General features: G+C 40.0%; 1 protein-coding gene and 1 non-coding gene across 2 annotated transcripts in view; one reads left to right on the top strand and one right to left on the bottom strand.

The window, feature by feature from the left end:
• Nucleotides 1-19,069, bottom strand: part of LOC126004512 (phosphatidylinositol 3-kinase catalytic subunit type 3-like) — a 180,572-nt gene that overhangs the window by 157,226 nt on the left and 4,277 nt on the right. The window contains 2 exon segments of the mRNA XM_049770921.1: nucleotides 5,828-5,957; nucleotides 13,738-13,881. Of these exon segments, the coding sequence (XP_049626878.1) occupies nucleotides 5,828-5,957; nucleotides 13,738-13,881 (274 nt within the window).
• On the top strand, nucleotides 17,869-17,973 carry LOC126004659 (U6 spliceosomal RNA). The gene has a single exon (XR_007493925.1). It is a non-coding gene; the product is annotated as a U6 spliceosomal RNA (small nuclear RNA).

The raw sequence follows: 19,069 nt of genomic DNA, 5'->3' as shown, positions 1-19,069 counted from the left end.
CCCAGCCTCTGTTCTAAGAAACTAAGGTACTGTGGCATCAGGGCCCAGTGTGGTACTCAATATCACCCCCACTCCCAGATTAGGCCTCCTCCTACCCCTGTAAACTGCATGGCCTCTAAGTGGCTGCACATTTCTTCTTCACCTCTTCATAGCTCATCCTAACTCCAGTCACCTTGCTATAAACACATACAAGAAACGCCTCCAGATTTCAATGGGAAAACAATACAGAAACCCACCACGCTTAGTGAGTGAAGATGGCACTCCTTTAGACACAACCAATAGCATGCTACATAACCTCTCAGTTAAGAATTTTAGAGAGGAAAATGTTGAAGATGCTTAATTAAAATAAAAAGTTCAAAGGAACAATGAAACAGATAGCCAATAAAACACAAGAGTATATGAGAACAGAATGAGGAAAGTACAGAAAAAAATTACAGGGTTAAAGAGTATGGTAGGTGAGGAAGAGGAGATGGTGATAAAAGGTAAATATTATGTATAAAACCGTAAAGGAAAAATATATATAAAGTGCCTCTTATAAACGCAGGCTGGTGAGTGAGAGCAATACTGATGGGGAAAAGTGGACACTAGTGAATAGATCAGGGTTGAAATATTATATGCCTGAAACTCAATCATGAATTTCATGGTGACTAAATAACAAGAAAAGAAGAAGGGGGACTTTTTTTCTTCATATAAAGCGCACACCAATCAAACAGAAGCATCACTGAAGTGTGTAGACAGATCATTCAGCTCCTAAAAACGCTTCACAGTAGGAATGTTGCAAAAGGAAAGAAATGGCATGAACACAATACATTCTCTACTGTAAACTAATAACCATATTCTGCTACAGTACTTGAGAAACATAGAGCAAGCTACACGGGACTTTATAAGTCACCTAATCTAAAGTTCTAAACTTATTGGACCATATACAATGCTTTTTTTTCACTTGGGTTAGATAATTAAATCTCTGACTCCTATAATAGTGTGCTTGAACTATATTCCCACTATAAGTGCTTCCCAATTTCACAAAACTTATCACTTAAAAAGTAAAGCCAAAACAAAAACATTTCTCTTCACTAGGTTCTGAAATCTTCAACAGTATGCTTCATGTAAGCTATACATGAATGAAGCTCTTTAGGCCAAATGCTAAGATAGATTCTTTTAAAGCAATGCAATTCTTTCACAATGTTAAGAACATGATGTATTTTACCCCTTAAGAAAAGCAATGAGTCGTTTTGATTATTTCTGAGGAACGTGAGTTAACACAAACACAGCTGTCACAGCAGAGTACGTGCTGAAGCCTCCAATCCACTGAGAAGCAATTCTATTAAGAGCAAAGACTTTAAAAAGAACTCATCTCAGGGCCAGAGAGATAGCATGGAGGTAGCGCAATTGCCTTGCATGCAGGATGGTGGTTCAAATCCCAGCATCCCATATGGTCCCCCAAGCCTGCCAGGAGCAATCCCTGAGCACTGCCAGGTGTGACCCAAAAACCAAAAACCAAAAAAAAATGAACTCATCTCCAATTAGCATCATGAGGAATGTAAGATGCTTATTCTCATTAATTTCCTTTCCCATCTTAAATATTTAAAAAAAAAACACACATTTAAAACTTACCTGAAAAAATTAAAAAATTTAAGTATAGTACAGACAGCATATAAATGTATAGTAATGTACAGCCGGTCATACCTTCATCATAAAGAACTTAGACTGTAGAGAGAAAGCTCAAAGGGCTAGAGCTCATGCCTTGCATGTTTTGAATCAGGGATTCCATCACTGAACTGCATGGACTAGATATAGCCAGCTCCAGTTCCTACAGCCCCAGCATTGCTGAGGAGACCCAAAACAAAGCAAAGAAAAAATAATGATGCCTATCACTGATGAAATTATTCACTAAAAAAAGTTTAGAAAACTTATTCCTAGACCAGAAAGAGAGCTCAAAGGTGTATGTATATCAAGTGTCTCCTAGGTTTAATGCCCTGCAACACATGGCTCCTAGCACAGGTGAAAGTGGGCCCTGGGTATCACTGCGAAATAGGATCACTCCTTCAAATTGAAAGAATTTATTCCCAATAACTCAGTATAGCTCTGGGTGAGTTTAATCATCATTCCTTGCATTGCTACTATTCTCTAGTAACTAAAACAAGTAAAACTTCATACAACTTAAGAGGTTACTGTTTCAATCTCTCTTACACTCTCTCTCTCTCTCTCTCTCTCACTGCTTATTATCAACTCACATCCTTTGTCCTACCAAAAATTTCAAAGAAACGCAAAGTAATAACACTTTGATACACTAAAAGAAGTAGAATTAACATAAATTCTAATATTGCACATACTATTTAAAAAATGCAAACTTCTAAAATTTATTTTCAAACCATCTATCAAAATGATTGTAAGACTTGTTTTTTTTTGGGGGGGAGCCACACACGGTGACGCTCAGGGGTTACTCCTGGCTATGCGCTCAGAAGTCGCTCCTGGCTTGGGGGATCAAACCCTAGCGCTGGCAAGGCAGACACCTTACCTCTAGCACCACCATGCCAGCCCCAACTGTAAGACTTGGAACACATGAATACACACAAAAATGTTGTGGAACAGATTAATTGTACAGTTATTGTTTTCCATTTCTTAATTATCAATTATTTGATAATGGAAGTTTCGAATTCATCCATAAGATGAATAATGATAAAGTAAAACAAAGCTTTTCTCAAAAAACAACTTAGAGATCTTGATTCCACACATATTACATTTCTGACACATAAGATTTAGACTTTTTTCATATTGTAATGACCCAGAGGCAATAAGTGAGCTGAGTACGATAAAAATTTCTACTGATATTCAGGGTTTATAAAAGTCACAGAAAGGGCTAGGAATGTGACTTAGTGGTAGAAGTCATGCTTGACATGCCTTAAATGTATGAGGCTCTGACTTAAAGACAGTAAAATCCTGAGGACTTGCCCTGATAGCCAATGCAAAAATAAGAACAAACCTTCAGATTGAATAGCTTAACTAAAAATTAAAATGTTTATTATTAAGAATATTGACAATAGTAACTCAGCTAAAAACTTGTTAGGGAAAAAGAAAATAATGACCACTGAATCTTCCCAGGTACTCCAGTCTGGGCTGATGCCTTTGAAGCATTCTCAGAAAGGTTGGCAGGTAGATTCCTTTTTCTGTAAGAACCACAACAGCCACACCCTGCACCCTCAAACAGAAGTGGCCTAGTTCTGAGACTTACATAAAATAATATGAGCAACTAAATCTTCTCAGGCAAGATCGAACTACAAGGCTGACATCTCTGAGAATTTCTTTTTGGAAGAAGACTGAACCAGGCCTCCCACTACCCACCCTATCACCAGAAAATCCAATAACTCCCAGGCTCCTCCACCAAGCTTCAAAAGAAAATAATGGCCATCGATACTCCTCAGGTAGTCTGGTTCAGGGCGATACCTCGATGGCATTTTCAGGAGAGGACAAAGGACAGATTCTCCTTTTCTCCTTTCTTCATGAGCAACAGCAGCCCCGCACCATACCCTACACTGTCCAACAAAAATAGTCCAGCTCCACAGCTTTACCATATCAAATTGCCAACACACCAAATTTGTTTCAGATCTATAAATCCTAGAAAGCCATGACACCTCAGTTTATATTAGTAGTAGCAGCCCTATATTATCACAGGAAATCTAATGGGAACATTACATTGAAATCTGCCAGTCAGTGAGCCTAGACAGTAACAACTAGCACCAACCAAAGCCCAGTACATTCTTAAAGACTGATTTTAGTAAAATCAAGGAGAGATATAACAACCACTTCAAATTACCCCTTGTTGATCTAAGTTTTGATAATACCAAAACTTTTTATTCTTTTTTTATTCTCTTTTGGTTATTGGACCAAAACTGGTGATGCTCAGGGGTTACTCCTGACTATGTACTCAGAAATCACTCCTGGTTGGGGCTGCAGAGATAGCACAGTGGCAGGGCGTTTGCTTTGCACACAGCCAATTGAGGATGGATGGTGGTTCAAATCCCAACATCCCATATGGTCCCCCCAATGCCTGTCAGGAGCGATTTCTGAGTATAGAGCCAGGGGTAACCCCTAAGCACTGCCAGGTGTGATCCAAAACCAAAAAGAGGGAGAGGAGAGGAGAGGAGAGGAGGGGAGGGGAGGGGAGGGGGGGAGGGGACGGGAGGGGAGGGGAGGGGAGGGGAGGAGAGGGGAGAGGAGGGGAGGGGACGGGAGGGGAAGGGAGGGGAGGGGGGGAGGGGATGGGAGGGAAGGGGAGGGGGGGAGGGGAGGGGAGGGGAAGGGAGGGGACGGGAGGGGAGGGGACGGGAGGGGAGGGGAAGGGAGGGGAGGGGAGGGGAAGGGAGGGGAAGGGAGGGGAGGGGGGAGGGGACGGGAGGGGAGGGGGGAGGGGACGGGAGGGAAGGGGAGGGGGGGAGGGGAGGGGAGGGGAAGGGAGGGGACAGGAGGGGAGGGGACGGGAGGGGAGGGGAAGGGAGGGGAAGGGAGGGGAGGGGAAGGGAGGGGAAGGGAGGGGAAGGGAGGGGAGGGGACGGGAGGGGAGGGGACGGGAGGGGAAGGGAGGGGAGGGGAGGGGAGGGGAAGGGAGGGGAGGGGAAGGGAGGGGAAGGGAAGGGAGGGGAGGGGAGGAGAGGGGAGGAGAGGGGAGGGGAGGGGAGGAGAGGGGAGGGGAGGAGAGGAAGAGAGGAGAGGAGGAGAGGAAGAGAGGAGAGGAGGGGAGGGGAGGGGAGGGGAGGGGAGGGGAAAGAAAAAGGGGAAGGGAAGGGGGAGGGGAAGGGAAAGAAAAAGGGGAAGGGAAGGGGGAGGGGAAGGGAAAGGGGAAGGGAAGGGAGCCACCTGCAGTAGCTTAACAAAAGAATCTTGAAAGGTTCTTGGAATATATACCTGCTATGATATAGGAATTCACAAAATAAAGGTATATCATTTTAATTTGAGTACAAAATTCAAGTCAGTTATTCTATTTCTATATTAAAGCACTTCATTAACAATTTATCAAAGAAAAGGGAAAGCATCTAACCACCCTCAAAACAGGGAGTAAAGCTGGTCTGGAAAAAAATTCGATCAGGGGCCGGTGAGGTGGCGCTAGAGGTAAGGTGTCTGCCTTGCAAACACCAGCCAAGGAAGGACCACGGTTAGATCCCCTGGCGTCCCATATGGTCCCCCCCAAGCCAAGGGCGATTTCTGAGCGCTTTACTTAGCCAGGAGTAACCCCTGACCATCAAACGGGTGTGGCAAACAAACAAAAGAAAAAAAACTGATCAATAGTAGAAAGAATCCTTACTAATGACCTAAGAATATCTGATATGCAAAAGTTGTATATTTAAAGCTTCATCTCCAGAAGAGGTCGGTGATCATATAAAAATGTCAGTAAGTATTTCCTATTTTCAGATGACATAAATATTGTATGATTTTATTAAAATGAAATAACAAGAGGAGACAAATGCAGGAAAAATAGAGTAGCTAGTAGTTGTCAGGTCTGGAGGGAAAACTGAATAAAAATGAATGCATTTATGATTATTTTTTTTGAAAATTATATTTCTGCACAATCTAATAAATTTACTAAAAAATTAATCACTTGTAACCATGGTGCTTAAATAAAGAAAAGATTTAAAAAAATAATCAGAACTACTTTCCAGGATAAATTTTATGGTATAGTACTTACGATAAATGTTATCAGAAGCATTTATTCTATTTAAAAAAATTAATTCATCAACAACTTTATAAAAATAATCTGGCAGAATTCATGTCATTCTATGATTCCACAGATGTCATTATGAGCTTTCCACCTACTCCATCATTCTTTTTATACCTTAGCAAGGCGGCTCATTTGATCTTCTGAGAGAGTACTACTTGTTCTGCCAGGAGTTTTTGTGGGTTCTGATCCATCTGCTTCTACGTTAGGCCAGACTTTCAAGTCATGCATCCCTTGGCGAAACATGCTAGGAAAAAAGAGAATATTCAGAGCAGAAGTAAATTAATGTAGTTCATTACAGAATACTTTAGATTCCTAAACAAAGAGAATTAGACACAAGTAAATGCATGTCTCTCTTGCCAAGTTTTAAGCCCCCAGTGAATTGTAAAGCAATTAACTAAGCAACTAAAATTCATGTAACACTTTTTCACATGCCATTCGTTTCTCCTCCAAGCAGTTAAAACTAGTACAGAGAATTCTAGAGTAGGATGGAAGAGAAGACATAGCAGTGGAATGAACATGCTTTTTCACTTCAATAGAGCTCTTAGAAATAATGAGAGCCATAGTACAGTGGGGAGAAAGAGCAGTTGTCTTCTGTGGAACCAGGATTTGACCCCTACCCTTCTATATAGTCCACCAAGTCTGCTAGGAATAATTCCTGAGAACAGAACCAATACTGACAGCTAAGAATCACATGTGGCCTCAAAATAAGAAGGAGAAAAAGAAAAATAGAAAGAAAAAATGAAGACCAAATTTCTACCCAACTGAACAATGTCACATTCACAATTCTTACCAGAAGTTGAACTACCAGGTTTCAAATCCCAGTTGTGTAACTAATTACCTATCGGACCATGAGTGAGTTACTTAATTTCTAAGAGTTTTAGTAGCCTACCTATCACATGAAATGGTATCAGAGTACTTATGTTGCTCATTCAGCTGTTGGAAAAAATCAATTAGCGCTAGTATATAATACATATACCTGTATATGTATACGTCCTCTCTGACTCTGGCCAATCTGAGCAGGCTTTTTACCGTGTAGATTCGGGTCCAGAACATAGTTTAATTTGCATGCATCAAAAGCCTGCTTGGACTGGCTGACTTAGAGAGGCGGTCCGAGCAGCCTGGCAGTGATTGGTGCAGGATCGAGTTAGAAAATTCGTTTTATGGCAATACTCGGCCAATTTTCGTTTAGCGGCATATTGAAACATTTTTCAGGATATACTCGGCATATAAGACAACCCCTGATTTTCGGCCGACTTTTTTTTGTTTCAAAAGTCGTCTTATATGCCGGAAAATATGGTAATATATTTTTATCATAATAAATTATAATTTGAATATGCTAACAATATTTTCTATCTACATAAACAATGCTTAACTATAAGTTTACACAAAATTTAAACCATTATTATCACGTTTTGACTGAGTGAGAATTTCTTCAGATTTTCCTCAGACAAGAGAATTTTCTATGTATGCAAGAAATGGCACCATAAACATTTTACTTAATTTATTAGTAATATCTGCAAATCAAACCAGGGTCGCATACGTGCAAAGCAAGTAAGTGCTTTACTACAGAACCCATTCTGGCTTCTACCAAAAACAATACAAAATAGCTAGACAATTGCCAGATGCACAGCAACTATATCAAAAGTAAGTTTTTTTTTTAATATGGGAATACAAAAATTTTCCATGAAAACTTTTATGAAGAATTCTCAATATTTATCGTACTAAACATTAAAAGAATTTACATAACCAAAAATAAACTACCCACCGAAATTTCTTTTAAACTTTATTTTCTTCCTCTTTTAGCTGAGATATAGTCATTATCAAGCAAATCTGCTTACTTTCTGAGTCTCTGGTACAGTGAGGTAACAATCACTTTAAATGAATTTCCTTAAATGTACCTTAGAAACAGTAGAGGGCCCCACATCCTTCTCTACCACATCCTTCTCTACACCTCTCCACTCCAGTGAGGACTCTGACTGCCTGAACGCAACTAAATCAACAATAAGCACATTTGGCAGGCAGTCAGTTTACTAAATGATTTAGCACCTTGGGATGGATCTGGAGAAGAGACTTAAGGATGGGGAATGTGGAGGGTAGGGGTGATGCCATGTAACCCAAATGATCAAGTGAACATATTATTTTCTTCTTACAGTAATGGAACCTTTGCAGAGTTACACAGCCTCCAGGTGGCAAACCAGAAGATGCTCAGAGCATCTTGTCCACTTGGGAAATTAAGCCGAACAGGCAAGACAGGAGAAACAGCACAGCAGGTTCTCCTTCAGACGCCAGCAGCAGCCCCAACAACAGCTGCTGCTGAAGCTCCAGTTCCTGGTGCCAAGTCACTTCAGCAGCAACTGCCCTGACTTCAGAATTCACATTTGGGGGCGAAGGGGGGAGATCACATCTGCAAGAGAGATCTGCAGCAAGCCTATGGTTCTTTGCCAACTCAACCTAATGATCAATTCATTCTTTCACTACTTAGAAAACTCACAAGCTAGACTTTCAAAATGAGAGCGCTTAGTTATTCTAGCCACATCCTAACAGAATATTCTTTCAATTATTAATTAGACTATTCTCTTATAATCACTGCTGGCACACTGACTGAAGTATAAGAACCAGCCATTAGCAAGTAACAAAAGGTTGGTAGTAATGGATTTCAAATATTATAAGGAACTATTACACTTAAAACATAGCTTGTGAAAAACTACTAATTGCATATAAGATTCTTTGGGGGAAACCATAAGGAATGCAATTGTTTTAGTTTCACTGCTTAAGAAATATCTGAAGGGCCTGGAGAGATAGCACAGTGGCGTTTGCCTTGCAAGCAGCCGATCCAGGACCAAAGATGGTTGGTTCAAATCCCGGTGTCCCATATGGTCCCCCGTGCCTGCCAGGAGCTATTTCTGAGCAGACAGCCAGGAGTAACCCCTGAGCACTGCTGGGTGTGGCCCAAAAACCAAAAAAAAAAAAAAAAAAGAAAAAAAAATATTTGAAGAAACTATTTTTCTGTCACAAGAACTGTGAGGGCTTGTAATAGAATTCCTAATGGCAAAAAAGAAACTCTGCCTAGGCTGTTTGCTGATAGTACCTAAAAGAATCATGTAATATTCTCTCCTTGGATGTCAGAAAAACACCATGCAGAAAAGCACCTATGACCCAATAGCACAAGTGCACTCTGTTGCTGCACCTGTAATACTCTGATTATCAAATCCTTCCATCCTTCCTAGAGAGGAAGTCTAGTGGCACACCTAAGAAAAACTGGGCTTGTACCTCAATGCAACCCAATTTGCACTTAAGAAAAGAATGAGGACAAAAAGTAAAAGAAACCATGTCGATGTCAAAGGGATTTAGGAACCCTGTTTATGAGGATCCATCCCATAATCTGAAGCTTCTTGGCCATCTTCTCCTTTCCTTTAACTTCAATAAAATCTTTTCTGTGTTATATAATTCAAAACAACAAAAATAAAAGGTTCCCCAAAAGCCTCCATTAACATCCAAGGTTGAGGCCAAAAGGTCTAAATGCACGAGCACTTGCCTTACATGCAGCAAAACTGGGTTCAAAACCCAATACCCCCGAGCTGACCAGGAAAGACCCCTGAGTAAAGAGTAAGCCTGGAGAACCCAAAACAAAGCAACAACAACAAAACACACATCTGATGTTATAATGTGGGTAAGTTGCAAATAGCTACTTAGGAATTGAAATGATTCCTAAAGAAAATGATAGAGATTAAGCTTTAAATTAAGCAACAGTGACATGACTATCTCCTTTACAGCAAAGCATACACAGAACTACTTTAATTAAAGTAGTTAAAGGCATATTTTGTAAATTAAATAGTTAATGTCATTTACTTGCATTTGGGTTATCAACTTATAAAATTTAATGTTATTTTCATATCTGTATTTTTGCATTATAAATCAATCCTTATAGAATAATATTTGTTTCCCAGGGTGTTTAAAAGAGTCAGAATAATATGCATAATACCCTTTGAGTAACAGTACTGAAAACCAGTGCCTAAAATGAAAAAAGGAAAAAATAGAATAGTGTCTGTCACAAGAAGGTAACTGGGTACACTGACAGAGAAATATATACTGATGGCAGGATGGGTGCTAGAACACTGTATGAGTAAATTTCAATCATTAACAACTTTGTATCTTGTGTGATTTGATAAATATTTTTTAATAATATTTTCCCAGGTATGCCAAGTATACTTATTATTTTGCTTAAAATAAGTTTCCCAGGTATGCCAAGTATACTAATTATTTTGCTTAAAATAAGTTCAGGTAGGAAGGATCTCTCCTTCCTGGGAGCCGGGAGTCTAGCAGGAGGGGGTTTGGCAGGCTCCCGCCATGCCGGAGGCCTTCTTAACCAGGCCTAGTGGGGGTGCAGGACTTGGGTAACCCCAGCACCCCTCTACCACCTTGCTCCAGATCTCCAGGGCCCCGGGCCACATGCCTGGGCAAGCCGGTGAGTTGGGCCCCTCGGTGGAGCTTGAAGGTACCCTAGGCTTTCCCCCATTAACCATTCAGTTCCTTAGGGAGGGTCTGGGTGGGGCCCTGAACTTCTGGCCTCCCAGCTTCTTGAAGTCACTGTAATCTCTGTCCAGTCTATATTTTCAAAATCGCGCGGGGGCTATCGCCCCCTCGCGCACAAGAAACATTAATAGTACTATCATTGAATTATGTTTTTATGTATGCAGAATGTCCATTTTGTACTCTGCCCTTTTGCTTACCCCTTCATAAGATCATATTTCTCTTTAACTTCCTTAACTCCTATCATCGTTACTCCTCATTTACCCTTTCTAACTTAAGTACTGTAGAGTCCTAAGTCACAGATCAAAGTGGTGCCCTGGAGTTAACACCCACCCAACTATTTTAAAAGGCATAAAAAGGACACTTATGTCTCTTCAACATTTTATGGGTGTTTTCTTTGACGGCTATAACTTTTGCTGAATATTTTCTTATACAGTGACGATCCCCCCCACCATGTTTTTTATCTTCTCTTTGTGAACTGCTCAATATGAAATTTGGTGTGAAAGAATCCCTCAGTTTAATGCTTATGTTTGAACCAAGTCATGGTATTGTTGGAAATGTTCTTACGCCCCCATATATCTGATAGCACCACGTGGCTTTATTTCTTGTTTGCTTAGGCACACTAAAATGGGAAAATACTATACATACCAATAGGTTCTTATCTAATAGAGATGGGAATACACAAATCTTGTAGTGCAATGAGACCTTACACCCTGAACATTGACATAAAGACCTGGTACAGGCCTCAGAAGAATGGGCATTCTCCATTCACCCCTGATCTAGAGAAGACATCTACAAAACATCCAAGGTTGTATATAACATCACCTGAAGGCATTCCTCTACCAGGGAAGACCCTACAGCTGCTCTGACATCGATCTACTCAAAAAAGACTTCCCTTAACACTAAGAAGACTTAACAAAAACAATGACCTGCTTACTGGACAGGGCTTTCTGTATTGCCCCTTAATTGTGCGGTTTGTCTATAACATCACCGGCAAGCAATCCTCTACCACGGAAGACCCTACCACAGAAGACCCTACCACTGCTCAGACATCGTCCTGCTGAAAAGAGACTTCCCTTAACAATGAGAAGACTTAACAACGACCTGCTTACAGGACAGGGCTTCCTGCATTGCCCTTTCATGGTGAGGTGAAACGAGAAGACACTCCACATCATGACTTCAATTTAGGATATGCAGATTCCAGAATCTTTAATACAGAAACATGATACCAACAACAGAGACTGTGTGAAAAGTGTGTTGGCACTACGGACAATGTCTTGGATCGACAATAACTTGCCTGAAGCCTAGAGTTGGTCTTATGCCAGGAAACTTCAGGGGTAGGATCTCTTTGTATTTAGGCCAAGGTTATTCCTTTCCATGCCTCTCATATTTTGGTGGGCCTATGCCAACAGCAATTGCCACTCTAACACCGTTTTTACTGTGCTCCTTTGACTCTAATCCTTAAAATGCACCCACTTAAAATTTGAGGTTAACTTAAGCTAATATGCATGTACATGGAAATGTAAAAAATACTATGCCTCTAATGTTTAAGGAGTTACGTAAGTTTTATGGCTTTAGATTGCCTTGTGTGCTGTTAAGAAATATTATAATGTGCTACAATCTGGGGACTTAAGAGACAAAGTAATTGTACATGGATTCTGTTTCATTTATCTTAACGTTCTTTGGTTGAAAGTTCAAAGTTAAGATATCAGCAAGGGGACTTCTGAGAATTATGTTATGGCTGATTGTCCTTCCACTGTAACTTTACCTTGTCCTCTTTCTTTGCATCTTTTGTTCTCATAATTCAAAATAAAAAAATTTAAAAAATTAAAAAAAAAGTTCAGGTAAGCAAAATATGCTGATTTAAGTGAAATTATTAATTAAAAATATTCTTAGTACAGAAATTCAGCATGTCTCAAACTGCTAAAGCAATGATACATCTGAGAAACTGTTCTAAATAAAGCAGGATTAGTACTGCTATCCAAAATTTCATTTTTATTTGACATCAGCTAAAAATCAAGAGAAAATGGATGATTTTAAAATCCAAAAAATTCCTTCTTTTTTCCTTATAACTGGGTTCCATAGTCACAAATCTTGAAGCTGTTTCAGATGAGAAGAGAACTACACCAATCCCTCCTCCAACGTTATAGTATCAGTATCCCTCAATTTTATTAGAAGTTCATCTCACCACAGTGAATGATGCTTCTTCAGCATCTAATTCAACACCAACAACCACCAATTTATCCAAAAAGAAAAGTCATGTGCACACCACGTTAACTGCAGCAGTGTTTATAATGACCAAGCATTGGAAAGAATTTAAGAACATCATGATGAGTGCATGGAATACTACTCTACCACCTAAATGGATGGAACTGTGCCTCCTTTGGCAAAGTAGATGAAATCTTAGGTGATAATAGGAAGTGAACTAAGTAAGGAAATGAAAGACAATTATTAAATCTTTCATTCTTAAATCTAATTAATAAACAAAAAGTTAAACTACCTTCCTTTCTTAGGAGCTTGAGAGAGATACAAGGATGGTTGCCTTGTATGCAGTTAAAGTCATTTTGCTCTTCAGCACCAGATATGGTCCCCAGAGTGCTGCCAGAAGTGATTCCTAAGCACATAGCCAGATAACTCTTGAGGACAATCATTCCCTTCTTTCTATGAACTGCAAACCAGGGTAACAAGAAAACTTTCAAAGGAACAAATTCATTTAGAAAAAATATTAGTAAACATAGAAAAAATTTTACCAGTTCTCTAAGAATAAACAATTAGCCCTCTGTTCAAGAAGGGATAGAGAAAAACATACTTTCCAGTTCAGTTCTGTCATATGATAAACCTATTATTTATCAATCTAAAATAAAACACTAAATTAATAACTTTCCAATTATAATCATTTCTATTATAATCAAAAATACAGTTACTCAAAATATTTTTTTGTGGTTTATTTTGGTTAAACCCAGCAGCACTCAAGGGTAACTCCTGGCTCCTAGCTCAGAAATCGCTCCTGGCAGGCTCGGGGAACCACATAGGACGCCAGGAATCGAACCCAGGTCCGTTCTATGTTGGCTGTGGGCAAGGCAAATGCCCTACTGCTATACTATTGCATGGGCCCCTACTTTTTAATCTTTTAGTTCTTTACATTATTTGGCAACACAGAAAACCTCTGCTAGCAAAGCTGTTATAGTATATTCCAAAACCTGTTTATTCCTAAAGGAGAGACACTAGATTCCAGAAACTAACTTAAAATAGAAATCCCATTCTCCATCAATGATAGAACTATATTAACTTTCTAAATTAATTTGCATATCCTGTAAGTTATGTAAAATCCTAGAAATTCTGCACAGGTTTTTGCTTCTTAGCACACAGAAAACCAGATTATGGAAGAGGAATGGGAGGAGGAGAAGAGAAGAGAAGGGAAAAGGAAGGAGAGGGAGGGGAAGAAAGGGAAGTGAAGAGAAACACAACACTCTTGTCAATAAGATGACTCTTACCCATATTTTCCAAATAGAGAAACTGTTGTTCCACCCACGGGTACTGCCTTTCCTGGTCCGTATGCATCCCAAATGGTCAGGGCCAATTGAGCATTCCTGGGTAGATCAGGGTATTTCACAGGCAGTTTCAGCCATTCATTCCAGCTAGGACACAAGATCAGTAGAAACATAAAGCTAATAAAACAGATACCATAAATACCTATGTATGCACATGTCTTTAAACACATTATTAAAATAACGAACTATCAAATGAAGTTTGGTCAGGGAGAAAAAAAAGTAGCATTTGCACTAACTTTTTTTTAGTACATATAATTTTTGGGGGGGGGGTTGGTTTTTGGTCACACCCGGCAGCTCTCAGGGGTTAATCCTGGCTCTACACTAAGAAATCGCTCCTAGAAGGCTCAGGGGACCATATGGGATACTGGGATTCAAACCACCGTCCTTCTGCATGCAAGACAAACGCCCTACCTCCATGCTATCTCTCCGGCCCTATATAAGTTTTTTAATAATAATTTTTATTTTGAGCAAAGTGGATTACAAATTTTTCACAGTAATATTTTAGGTATATGTTGGAGACTGTTTGGCATAACTAAAAGCCCTTTATTCTAAAATCAAAATGGAGTCTCTGAGAGTCTGAGCATAAGTGCCTACGTGACAATTAGCAGGCTGCCAGCCTGAGCAGCTAGCAAAATGTGGCCTTTGCCCTTGGACCTAAAGAAAAGGGGAGTCATTGCATTCCTCAGAGCTAGGGGAGTCAGCCACAGGCACCAAAATGCCCCCATAAAGATAGATGCTGGTGGGCCCGGGCAGAGATTAGATCTTATACTTTACTGCTCTAACAACTTGGGCCTCATGATTGATGAATGCCAGCTTCGTGATGTACAGCCTTGTTAATTTTGAAAAAACATGATGTGCCTGTGGAAAGTTACAATTATTCCAAGAATGCCTTGCCCCTTTCTCTTTGTTTGGCCTGTTCCCCTCCCCAAATAAATAGACTCTTGATCGGAGCTTTTCGTCTTGAGTCTCCTTTGTCTTCCCAAACCCCTCTTTTTTCTTTCAGACTGGAATCCACTTTGTGAATAGTGAATAACTGTTGTGGTCCCCAGCCTCTCCTGCAAGTCGGGATTGAGGTCCTTGGGGGGCCGCAGGTATATATTGACATTGAATCAGAGGAATTCCCCTACGTCCTTTTGTGGTGTATGGAAAACTTCTGTTCCGTCATGGATGATAAAATCAGGCCTCTGTATCTAGAAATCTTGGTATCTGCACAGGTCAAAGAATGGAGCCTATGATGCAGTCTTCCGTTATGGTTCTAAAAGTTCTGTTCCATCACTGTTGTTTTAATCAGTCTTCTGTAGTTGGTGGTCTTCGTTTTTGCACTGAACCTAGGATGAAGCCTAGGATAGAGTCTTTCATTATGTTTCCAGAAGACCTGTTCAGTCGCAGTTGTCTCAGCCAGACCTCTGGAGTTAGAGATCTTGGTTGTTGTCCAGTCATGGTTCACAGTTAGTCTTCTGTAGATAGGGATCTTGGCTTTTGCACCGATCAAAGGATGACAAGTCTTCTGACTTCGTCCTATCGTTAGATGGTGATGTAAGACAACCTGCTATTAGACCAAGTTGTTGCCATTTCCTCATTGTCAGGAAATCATGTCAAACTGGAGCATGTTTGGTGTTCCAGCAGTATCAAGAATGTCCCATAGGGAGTTTGGTTCCTGGAGCTGTTACAGAGAACTATGTCAGTTCTATGCCTGGGATCTAGGGTTCTGGATTGGACAGTCACTGTCTAATCTCCTGGAGTCTAAGTTGGGTCCACATGACATATGTTCAAGGTGGGAGGTGCCCCTGTATTGCAAAGTGTATGAGTTCTTATTCCTAGTAGATAAGAGCTTGTTTCTATATGTAAAATTTCCCCATTTTTAGTATGCCTTTGCAGGAAGAAATGGTGCTATATTGCTGGTGCATTTGGGGGTGGGAGTGTCAGGCTCCATCCTCTCTGTCATTTGCACTAACTTTAAAAGAAGTTACCAGGCTATTTTAGCAGCCATGGGACAAGATTTTATGGCAATGTTTCTGTTCCTCAAACTATTTTATTAATACTAAAAATGTTTCTTATGTTTTCAAATTAGATTTACATAATTTTACTAAGCAACGCCTGTTCCTAACAATGTAGTATGACAGAGAAGCTGTTTTTCTCTCTATTCACCTTTTAAGTTTTTTTTCCTGCATTCAAGCTTCATATTGGTTTTGATTAATTCAACTCCCTAAAACAGATGGCTTGTAAAATCCCAAAAGAATGCTATGCAAACAATACAGAGAAATAAATCAACACACACAGAACTGTTTTTCTGTTTACTTATAGTTATTCTAAAAGGGGTGTGTGCCAGTTTAGCTAAATATATCTGAGCAAATTGAGGAGAATTTTCATAAAATTTGGGCTAGAGAGATTGTATTGCATGCTTTGCATGCAGCCGACTCTGAACCCAGCAGCACAACTCTGAACACAACCAGGTCCAGCCCTGGAGTCCCCCTGACACCATAGGGCTGATCCAGGTAATCCCAAAGACTTCCAGGACCTTTCACTGAATCAACAGTTCAGTGACCAAACATTGCCAGGAAGGCATGGGAGGCTCAAAACAAAATTTAAAAAATAAATAAAACAAAATCAGTCTAATTAAGTGACTATATTACTACATAAATTCAAAGATATATAGAAAAATGAGGTGTGGCTTACAATTTAAGGAAAATCACAAAGACAAATTCTTTTTTCAATAATATTCTTTAGAAAAGATGGGGGGGGGGGGGGCGGAGCAGTAGCACAGTGGTAAGGCCATTTGCCTTGCATACAGATGACCTAGGATGGACCGCGGTTCAATACCCTGGCATACCATATGGTCCCCAAGCCAGGAGCAATTTCTGAGCACATAGCCAGAAGTAACCCCTGACTGTCACCAGGTGTGGCCCAAAAACCAAAAAAAAAGGGGGGGGACATGCTTAAAAATGTCATTCTCCTGGGCTCAATCCCCAGCACCACAAAAAATAAAAAAATATAATTCTCTAGCACCAATTAATTTAAGGAATTAGAGTAAATTTAATTACTAGCCACACTGTGGACTACACTTAAAAGCAAGTACTCTGTGCACAGTGCCTACGAACAAATCACAGAGGTTAATTAACACAAGTCAAAGTTAAAGAGAAGGTGAAGACAATATCCAAACTGTATTTAAAAAAAGACTTCTCGTTTTTGTACTGTGTCCTTTAATGACAAGAAGTCAAGACATATAACCAACCGAGCATTTGTCTCACAAACTGTACTACTCAAAAATAGGCTCCAATCTCTCTTTAATCTGGTTTACATAGCTGGGCTACTATAGAATAGTACTTCTGATAAAAGATAAATTTGGGACTAAGACTAGATATTCCAGAACTTATAGAAAATTCTAGTCAGGCACTGAAAAAAAAAAAGTAGACATTATTGTAATAATATACAGAGACAATAGAGATAAGGGCTGGAAGGACCAGCCCATGATAGGAAGCTTACCACAAAGAGTGGTGATTGCAGTTAGAGAAATAACTACACAGACCACCATCATGACAATGGTAGTGAGTGAGAGAAATAGAATGCCTGTCTTGAATACAGGCAGGGGGTGGAAGAGGAGGGAGTTGGGGGGCATTGGTGGTGGGAATGTTGCACTGGTGAAGGGGGTTATTCTTTTTATAACTAAACTCAACTACTAACATTTTGTAATCATGGTGCTTAAATAAAAATATTAAAAAAAAAGTTGTATACTTTGAACACCAGGTTTGTTTTCTTCCTCTCCTTGTCAACTCCTTCCCATATTCCAAATTTTAAGTTCACCTAACAACTTTCAACTTATTAAATTCACCTAACAACTCAAAAGATTACATATCTGAACCTCACATACTAGAGTATCAACCTCAGTCTGATTATCATACTCCTAAATTTATAATTTTAAGTCATTAGAATGTTAATATATTCCTCTCAAGTTATTTCAAATCTTTGTGGTAGAAGGCAGAATATGGTCTCCTAAGCACAGGGACAGGATTACATTCTGAGTATAGCCAAGTGTGGCACAAAATAGACCATATAGTTTAAGAAATAAGTTACAATGCTTGCTTCGGCAGTACATATACTAAAATTGAAACGATGCAGAGAAGATTAGCATGGCACCTGCGCAAGGATGACACGCAAATTCGTGAAGCATTCCATATTTAAAAAAAAGAAAGAAAGATGTTACAAGAAATTAAACTGTGGACCCAATACTGTTCTGGACAGAGAAACTTCATTTTTTCCCCACCTGCATGCCTACAATAGTTTGCTAATGCAGAACCTCAGTAAATAATGAAATGGCTTTTGAAGAAAAGTTCTATAGGTGCTGGAGAGATAGCAAGTGTGTAGGGCGTTTGCCTTAGACTCGCCCAACCAAGTCTGATCATCGGCATCCCATGTAGTCCTGAGCCTGCTAGGAATAATTTCTGTGTGAAGAGCCTACTCGGAGTAACCTAATCACCAATGGTGTGACCCAAAAATAAAAGATAAAGAGCCCGGAGAGATAGCACAGCGGCGTTTGCCTTGCAAGCAGCCGAGCCAGGACCAAAGGTGGTTGGTTCGAATCCCAGTGTCCCATATGGTCCCCCGTGCCTGCCAGGAGCTATTTCTGAGCAGACAGCCAGGAGTAATGCCTGAGCACTGCCGGGTGTGGCCCAAAAACCAAAAAAAAAAAAAAAAGATAAAAAAAAAGTTCTAAATTAAGAGAAATTTATAAAATGGATTTAATGGTAACAGGTCTCTTGAAAAATTGAGCTCAAGACCAGAGAAAAGGTACAGCGGGTCGGGTGCTTGCCTTACATGTGGCCAAACTGGGGTTGATCTCTGGCACCACATGTGATTCGCTGAGCAACTCCAGGAGTGAGCATAGAGCTCAGAGTCAGGAGTAAGCCTTGAACATTGCCAGGAATGACCCATTAAAAAAAAAAAAAAATCAAAGAATTGCACTCAGTCAGAGAGACAATTACTTTGCAGGCAACCAACCTTATTCCTGTATCTGGCACTACATATCGTCCTCCAAGTACTGCCTGAGTCATCCCTAAGGGCAGGCCCAGGAATAGCTCTTGAGCCCTTCTGGGTATAGTCCAATCCAGCTCCTCAGCCTTCTTAAGAATTTAAAGCATCAAATTGGAAATATTTCAAACTATGTTAAAGTGCTTGTGCATTTGAAATCTTAACAGTATAAAAGTATTTAAAGATACTGGATATTTATTTTTTATTATGGGTCATACAAATTCTTACAAAAGAAGACCGATATACTTGA

The sequence above is a fragment of the Suncus etruscus genome, chromosome 3 (assembly GCF_024139225.1).
Source record: "Suncus etruscus isolate mSunEtr1 chromosome 3, mSunEtr1.pri.cur, whole genome shotgun sequence".
NCBI lineage: Eukaryota > Metazoa > Chordata > Mammalia > Eulipotyphla > Soricidae > Suncus > Suncus etruscus.
Note: the sequence above shows the minus strand (reverse complement) of the source record. Positions and strands in the feature narration are given on the sequence as shown.